Source organism: Triticum dicoccoides, chromosome 7B (assembly GCF_002162155.2).
Source record: "Triticum dicoccoides isolate Atlit2015 ecotype Zavitan chromosome 7B, WEW_v2.0, whole genome shotgun sequence".
Classification (NCBI taxonomy): domain Eukaryota; kingdom Viridiplantae; phylum Streptophyta; class Magnoliopsida; order Poales; family Poaceae; genus Triticum; species Triticum dicoccoides.
In genome coordinates, this window is record NC_041393.1 from 766,965,723 (window position 1) to 766,974,693 (window position 8,971).

The 8,971-nt window shown below is 49.3% G+C and overlaps 1 protein-coding gene across 1 annotated transcript; it reads right to left on the bottom strand.

The window, feature by feature from the left end:
• Positions 1–496: 496 nt before the first annotated feature.
• On the bottom strand, positions 497–3,345 carry LOC119339751. The gene is made up of 3 exons (XM_037611688.1): positions 3,271–3,345; positions 1,245–2,694; positions 497–780 (listed from the first exon to the last, which is right to left on the bottom strand). Exons 1-2 carry the CDS (start codon positions 3,343–3,345, stop codon positions 1,252–1,254), a joined length of 1,518 nt encoding a protein of 505 aa, XP_037467585.1. The 3' UTR covers positions 497–780; positions 1,245–1,251.
• Between the last annotated feature and the right edge of the window lie 5,626 nt (positions 3,346–8,971).

Here is an 8,971-nt window from a genome sequence, read left to right on the forward strand (position 1 = left end):
TTCAATACTTCTTCCCAGAACCCATATTTTGGGAACTGAACCTGCGTCGACGGACAATCATGACATGGAGTCGGCGCAAGAAAATACTGATCCACAGCTAATGGACACTAATGATGTGGGTCCCATGCAAGAGGACTTGCTGAACGAAATATACCAAAACACAGATGATGTAAGTCATACTATACCTTGATGAACCTGACATAGCTGTTGTTAGCTCTAAGTAAACACACGTGTATGATCGATATCATTCATCTCGTCCATGAGAATAAATATAAGTTTCCTAAAAAAGCACAGAAGTTTATGGACTTTGTTGTTCAGCATTAATGTTTTGCCGACCTGTGCTTCTGTCTTATCATAGATGCTGCTGTAGGAACCTGGAATAGGACCAGGACCTGGCGAGGGAGGCGCTGAAGAACATGTGCTTGCAAGAGAGGCGGAGAAGCATCAAGATGGAGGTGAGAGTGGTGGAAGCAAGCCAAGCAAAGTTAAGCTGACAGAGGACCAGATGGCGCACATGACATTATAGATGAACTCATCAGAAGCATCTTAATAGAAGAAATTACCTAACTTATGCACTCATACAGAGAAGAGCTAGTACTCTCAGATAACATAACCTGGCAGCCAATCTCCCAACACAAACATCAGGACGAGTTTACATACATACATACGACTCTCGATACAGACATATCAAACTGCATCAGCACCATCTTGAACATCCGCCATCCAACTCCAGGTGTATGGCCCAAGCAAGACCAGAGCAACTAGAGAGCAAGCTCAGATCTGCAGACATGTATTGAGTTAGAAACGCGAAGCTGCCACAGCTGATACAATGGAAATCTTTCCGATCCCAAGTTCTGAAGAAGCAGGCATGCGCTAATCCCAGGGCCTTAACTGAACAGAAGTTTGGAAGCAATATACATAAAAATTAGCAGACCATAAACAGGTGAACCCTCTGTTCTTGGAAACAGAACATGGTAAATAAGGAGTGCTCATAAATAGAGGACTAAGAGCCTTCAAACATCAATTTACAGGCTATGCAAGCGCGATAGCCATTTTCTCTCCTAAGATATAATTGTTAAACATACATGCAAAATTAAACAATGAATTAGCTTCCTCACCTAGCTAGTTTGACAAGGCAATCAAGCACAATCATAGCACAATAACTAAGTACACATAAACATGTGAGTAGAACAAGCAAATTGTGCGGCCAATGACAACCCAAAAAATAATATGATTAGGCTTACCAGTTGATCAAATAGCTGGTTCTGATAACAGCCGTGGGAAGCTAAAGTAGGGGAGAACACGTTTGCGCTTGAAGAAGCTCTCCATCTTTGTACAGACCTTGGTAATTTCATAAGTCTTGATGTCCATCGAGTAACAATCGAGATTCTTAAACCCACTGCCAAGTGGAGCGCCTTGGAAGAACAAGAGCCCCTCGGCCGCACCCACTGTGGAAATGGTACATTCATGATACTGCTCAGGTAGCTGTACGATCTTCTCCAGATTCCATTCATGAGAATTATCCTGCAGAGAGGTATGGTGGAGGGCAAAGGACCCGTTCTGACGGATTAAAGAAAACATCTCAATGACTCCTTCCCTACCGACAACAACTGCATTTCGACGCGAGTCGGTAAAGAACTCAATGGTTGGATCAACATCTCTGAGCTGCAGATGGTACCCGGTGAGAATATTGACGGTTGAAAACCTCAAAGTGCGCGTGTCCAGCACCCTCAAATCATCATCTAACTCCCAAGGTTGCGACCAGTAGAAGCAGCCACGCACACAGTCAAAACAGGACGTGTGTTCCAAAACAGGTGCGAAGGGAGAATCGACCATAGACCATTGTTCACTATCACTAGCTGTGGATGAAAAGACAAAGAGGAGGAGCTTTGTCTGGTATCTTGCAAAGCATATCACCTTGAAGGGCTCCTCCTCGCCGTCGTCACCGGTGGCAGGAGCGAGCACGGGATCGAATGCCAAAAGGCGATCCCGCGGCTGGGCGGCGAGGTCCTCCGGTATGGTTGGAAGCAGCACGTATCTGCGGGATAAGGGATGGCAGACGGCGAGGTGGAACCTGGCGGTGTTGCGTCGCTCCCGTTTGGTCCACGCGAGGCAGGGACCATCCTCGCCGTCACCGAGCTCCTCAGAGTCTTCTTCGGAGTCGTCGTCTTCCAAGAGAATGCTTTCTTCGGAGTCGGCTTCAGAGTCGAGGGAGATCCAATCGAGGAGGACGCGGCCGTCGCGGACGTCGCGGGGGCGCCAGCGGGACGTCCGGCGACGGCGCGGAGGACGCCCGGCGGCTTCGGCATCCGGCGGGGCACTGGAGGAGGAGGAAGAAGCGACGGCCGGGACCGGGACGAAGGATAAATCGGCGGCGCAGGGGGCGAGGGCGCTGGCGAGCTCGGCGGATGGGTGCGGCGCCTGGGCGGGGTGGAATCCCACCGCGTCCATGAAGCCGAGGAGGGGAGGCCGGTGCAGCCCGCGGAAGCGGCGGCGAAAGGCGCGGCCTTTAATGACGCGGCGGAAGGTGGTGCATGCGGCGGAGGCGCGGGAGAGCGCGTCCGGGGTGGGCAGGCGGAGGAGGATCTCCTCCAGGAGCTCGTCGGGGACGGGGATGGAGGCCGGCGGCCGCGTTGGAGGAAGGGGATTGAGAATTACGGTTGGGGATAAGTCTTCGGCTGGGAGCGATAGTGACTAGTGAGTGGGAGAGTGACTTTTTTTTTGTGAATGATAGAGACGGGTCGGGAAGGACCCAGATGCTGACGTGGCGGTACGTACTACTAGCAGATTACAAAAAGGGCAAAGAACTAAATCTAAATAACAAACCGGTCCCTGACTTTCACACAAAGGACCTTAACGACCGCATTGAAAACACCTCCGGGTCCCCAGATTCTTTCTTTCTCTCATATACGTACAACCTTGTCGCCGTCGGGGACTGCACCACTTGGACGGTGAGTCCTCCTCCATGACACCTTGGTCGCAGACTCATTGAAGATGAAACATTACCTCCCTTTTCGCCCCTTGCTCGCAAGGTTGAACAACAGCCACCCGTCGGCCATCGGATACAGAGGTGTGGTGGAGACGGCCGGCAGCCAAGCGTTGTGGCTGGCACCGTAGCCACTCCCAGCAGCCATGGGTTCGGGCACGAACCCGATCTAGACCTCCATCTCCTCCCCGTTTCAACTACACCACATCGATGGCCTTCGATGCGAGAAAGAGAAAGGACTACCTCAAGAGCAGTGATCCAAGCGAACTTATTTGTAGAGTTACCGACGATGAGCTCCACAGTAGCAGCTGGCTTCCTATCAGCGGCCACATGATCTCCCCGAGGAGGTCGCCATCCATCGAGGGTACTAGCGAGCGGCGGCGATGGCTCATCGTGATCGTGCCAGGGCTACTCGCAGGTGAGGCTCTTATCAACCGGCCGACAAACACCCATTTGGGCCCGGAAGCGGTGAGGAAAGAAGATGACGTGAAGCCACCTCAATTGTTCCCACTAAAAAAATGCAACCCACCTCGATCCCCAATTCCCATGGTTGCATCGGCGCCGACCGAGCCACTAGTCCCGCGACTGTCCCTCCATGCCGCCATCCTCCTCCACCAACACCGCCCCCACCGTTGGCCCCCTACAAGCCGAGGGAGCCGCCCAAGCCCACGTCGTTGGAGAGGGAGTAGGCGCCACCGGATGATGGAGGCAAGAAGAAGAGGAAGGAGACGGCGACGCGGGCCAAGCTCGCGCTAGACCCCGCAGCCTTGGCTTCGTCCTCTGCTACATCCCCGACCTTCAAACTCCGCGCCTGGCCTGACACCAAGGTGCATATGCTTGCCCTAGAGGACGATGATTCCTCTTCGATTAGGTGATCGATCTGTAGGCACATTTTTCTATTACTTGCTGATGGTGCTCTTGTAGTGAAATCAAGCCACCTAATAAAATATGCAAAAAGACAACCGGAAAATAGAGGCCCTGCAAGAATTTAGAGTAGTTTACTGCATATATGGCATGGCAGGTCAAATATTCAGAGATATGCTTGTAGCTTGTGTGTGCAGTTAGGTGATCTATTCTTGCGTTATACATTATAGTTGTATTGGCATGATCTGTTCAATTCCTGCAAGTCAACATGATATGTGGACTCTTTTGTCTGCACAAATGAGTAAGAACAAAATTGTTTTTGGAAAATAGTACGTCTCTAGATTTATTCAGAACTGCATGTTTCGCGTCAAAATTCAAAATATGAACACAGATTAGAACCTGCTTACTATTGCTCAAATTACACACGTGCTTCTTCTGACCGCTTTCCACTGCCTAATTTGGAGTTTGTGTCTTGCTATCAGGTGGGGGACCTTGGCAATCTTCTCAAGCTTTACGTGGACTGGCACCCTCACTTGATCCCTTATACCCCCTCTGTAAAGAAATATAAGAGTTTTTAGATCACTAATGTACTCATTAGAGCAGTTTGTGCGCAAGGTTGAGAAAGTTGGTGCCAGTTGTAAGATTGTGTAAACTTGTATATTGCTTAATTGATACAGCCGGATTACAATGTTTATATAGTGCATAGGATAAGCGACCTAGGCTAAACTAACTTGGAGTACAAGTCTAATACGAGTCCTACTCGTATACTCTAACATCCCCCCACAGTGTCAATGGGAGGCTCGATGACGTTGAGACTGGAGCGAATATCTGTAAATGGCGCGGTTGCAAGCCCCTTGGTGAAGATATCAGCGAACTGTGCCGTGGTAGGAACATGAAGAACACGGACTTGTCCCAAAGCAACTTTCTCACGAACAAAGTGAATGTCGATCTCAATATGCTTGGTGCGTCGATGCTGCACTGGATTGCCTGACATATAGACTGCAGAAATATTATCACAGTAAACCACCGTGGCCTGATGAAGAGGATGATGAAGTTCCTCAAGTAATTGGCGCAACCAAACTGTCTCCGCAACTGCATGTGCAACAGCCCTGTACTCTGCCTCAGCCGACGAACGAGAGACCGTAAGCTGGCGCTTTGAGGACCAAGAAATAAGATTGTTTCCAAGGTAAACACAGTATCCTGAAGTGGATCGACGAGTGTCTGGACAACCAGCCCAGTCAGCATCCGAATAAGCTGTCAATGATGCAGGTGAAGATGAATTGATGTGGAGACCGTGATCAAGAGTTCCTTTGACATAACGAAGGATTCGTTTGACATGATTATAATGAGGGACACGAGGATCATGCATAAAAAGACAGGCTTGTTGTACAGCATAGGATAGTTCAGGACGAGTAAGTGTGAGATACTGAAGACCACCAGTTAAACTACGATAAAGTATGGGATCAGAAAAAGTTTCACCATCGGAGGAGAGTTTAGAATTGGTATCTACAGGTGTGCGAGAGGGTTGACAATCTAACATACCGGCCTTGTTTAAAAGTTCAATAGAATACTGATGTTGAGAAAGAAAAAGACCCTTATGATCACGTGTGACAGCAATACCCAAAAAATGATGGAGAGAACCTAAATCAGTCATGGAAAATTCGTGCTGAAGAAGTGAGATAATGTGTTGAAGGAAGTCAGTAGAAGAGGCAGTAAGAACAATATCATCTACATAAAGAAGAAGATAGGCAACGTGGCTGTTAGAGTGATAAACAAAAAGAGAATAGTCTGAACGAGAAGGAGAAAAACTGATAGTTTGAAGGAAGGTAGAGAAGCGTTGAAACCATGCACGGGGAGCTTGTTTAAGGCCATAGAGGGATTTTTGAAGAAGACAAACATGATTGGGAGATGTAGAATCCTCGAAACCTAAGGGTTGTTGACAATATACAGTTTCATTAAGAGAGCCGTGAAGAAAAGCATTTTTAACGTCTAATTGATGGATTGGCCATGTTGATGAGACCGCTATGCTAAGAATGGTTCGAATAGTGCTAGGTTTTACGACAGGAGAAAACGTCTCATCATAATCTATACCGTGTTGTTGAGAGAAGCCACGACAAACCCAACGAGCTTTATACCTAGAAAGACTACCGTCAGAGTTAAATTTTTGACGAAAGACCCATTTACCGGAGACAATATTTGCATTAGGAGGACGGGGAACCAGATGCCAGGTGTTGTTGGAGAGAAGGGCATTGTATTCATCACGCATGGCAGCGGCCCAGTTAGGATCAAGAAGAGCAGATTTGTAAGTTTTAGGAATAGGAGAGAGATTAGTAGTAACATGTAAATTAAGCTTCTTAATTGGTTGAGAAAAACCTGATTTGGCACGGGTGCGCATAGTGTGGTCATTGAGAGGAGCAGGAACAGGGACGGCATTGGGTGGTAGAATTGGTGGTGACGGAGAGGGAGAGTTGTCCAGCGCAGCGGAGGGTGCGGACATGGGCGAGGCTGCCGCGGCAGAAAGTGGCGTGGCAATGGTGGGAGATGGGGGTGATGGGGGCGCGGCTGTGGCAGAATCTGCTGCCGCGGTAGAGGTCGGCGTGGCGACAGGTGGAGGCACTGCTGGGGCAGGATTTTCAGGTATGAGATGAGTAAAGAGAGGGAATTTAGAGGGAGAATGAGATGGTTTGGATGCAGATTTAGGTTTGTTTTCTATGGAGGTAGTAGAGAAAGGAAAAACCGTTTCATCGAAAGTTACATGACGAGAGATATGTACGTGACCAGAAACAAGATCAAGACACCTATAGCCTTTGTGTTCATCAGAGTATCCTAAGAAAACACACGTAAGAGATCGTGGGGACAGCTTATTAGTTGTTGTGGCGGAGATGTTGGGGAAGCAAAGACAACCGAAGACTCGTAGCTCATTATAGTTAGGGTGAGAAAGAAAGAGAGAGTAAAAGGGAGTGGTTTTAGGATTTACACTGGATGGGCGAATATTCAAAAGATAAGTGGCAGTACGCAGTGCTTCAGCCCAGAAATTGGGTGGCATGGATGCCTGGATAAGAAGTGTTCTAATAATATCATTGATTGTGCGAAGAGAGCGTTCAGCTTTGCCATTTTGGGGTGAGGTGTATGGACAAGAGAACCGAAGGAGAATGCCGTGTGTGAGGAAAAGGTTTCGGTTTGCAATATTATTAAATTCTTTACCATTATCACATTGTAGAAAACGAATAGGAAGAAGGAAGTGAATAGCGACATAACGTTGAAAGTTAGTTAAAACAGTATGTGTGTCAGATTTATTTCTTAGAGGAAAAGTCCATATAAAATGTGTGTAATCATCTAGAATGACAAGGTAATATTTAAAACCAGAAATGCTTGAAATAGGAGAGGTCCATAGATCACAATGAAGAAGCTCAAAGGGAAACGTACTAGAAGAGCTAGAAGAACTAAAAGGTAACCGAACATGTTTTCCTTGTTGACGTGAAATACACAGAGAGGAATTATGAGGTTCTTTATTACATGGAATGGAAAAATCACTAAGTATGGACGACAGTGTGGCACTATTGGGATGACCTAAACGCTGATGCCAAAGATCCACCGTAGCAAGCATGGAAGAAGGAAGCGCAGCAGTGGGAGCACCGTGGATGGATAGAGGTCGCCGGAGCTATCGAAGCGTGCGATCTCCGTCTTGGTGTTGAAATCCTTTACAGAAAGACCAAAGGGATCAAACTCGACAGAGACATAATTATCAATGGTGAAGCGACGAACAGAAATTAAATTTTTGATAAGTGCTGGTGCAACTAAGACATCACTAAGAAGAAGTGGCTTGGTGGTAGATGGGAGTTGAGTGTGACCAACACATGAAATAGGAGTGGAGGAACCATCACCGAGCGTTATAGAAGAAAAATAGGATGGAGTGCAATTTGACAGCATATTATTGGATGAAGACATATGACTAGATGCACCAGAATCAAAGATCCAAGCAGTACCTGTGTTACCTTGTGCAGCAAAATTGTTCATGGCCTGGAGAAACGCAGCTTGATCCCAGCTCGTGACGTTGGTAGAGGGCGGCGCTGGTGGTGGTGCAGGTGCAGGCGCAGGTGGTGTTGCCGCATACGTGGGGAGCTGCATCGGCTGGTAGTAGACTCCTGAATGATCCGTATGGTAGACTGGAGTTGACATGGGAGCACCATACTGTATAGGCGGGGCAGCAGCAAAAGGAGCCATAGTGGGGGCAGCATAATAGGCCTGAGCAGGTGGAGGTACACCGAGGAAACCAGGAGTGCCGGTGTGTGGGCGCATCCCTGGCTGCCATGCACCTGAATATGCAGGAGGAGCGCCGACGGGAGAGGGTGCGGACCACGGCATGGGCCACGCCTGGACCAGACCTGTCCATGGATCATGAGGAGGACGCCAGGCTGGAGAGGCCGATGTTGATGTCGAGGCACCAGTGGGAGGAGCGGGAGGCGGTGCTGCAGGTCGAGACGCCGGGGTAGGCCGCGGGGGGAAGTACATGGGGTTCTTCCCGCGGTAGTTCGGACTCGGGCGCCATCCAGGGGGTGGGTACACGGGAGGTGGTGGTGCCGCCGGGGCTGCCGCGGCAGGGTTTTGACCAGTTTGCGCTGCCGCGGCAGGAGGGTGAGGCTGTGGCGAGGCAGCGAAGACCTGGGGCCGAGATTCCTTGCGCGCAATCGCGTCGGCGGCGGACTGAAGTAGGGAGCGCACCTCGGCAAAGGAGGGATAAGGCCGTATGAGAGGTATGAAGGCAGCTTGCGTCCTGAACTCATCACCGAGCCCTTGGAGTAAGATGTTGACGAGCTGACGATCATCCATGCGATCACCCAACTCGCGAAGCTCATCGGCCATCGTCTGGAGGTGCTGACAGTAGTTGCTGAGAGAAGATGCTCCCTGGACGGTGTTGCGAATCTCGGTGTTGAGGGTGTTGATGCGAGCGTCGGCGTTGTCCTGGAAGAGATGACGAAGAGCAGCCCAGAGAGCGGCTGCGGTAGAGGCCTCGCGGAAGACAAGATTGAAAATCTCGGTAGACACGCGCGTGTAGATCCATTGGATGATGGAGAGATCATCTTTGACCCAACGAGGATCATCGAGGCGCGGAACGGAGTC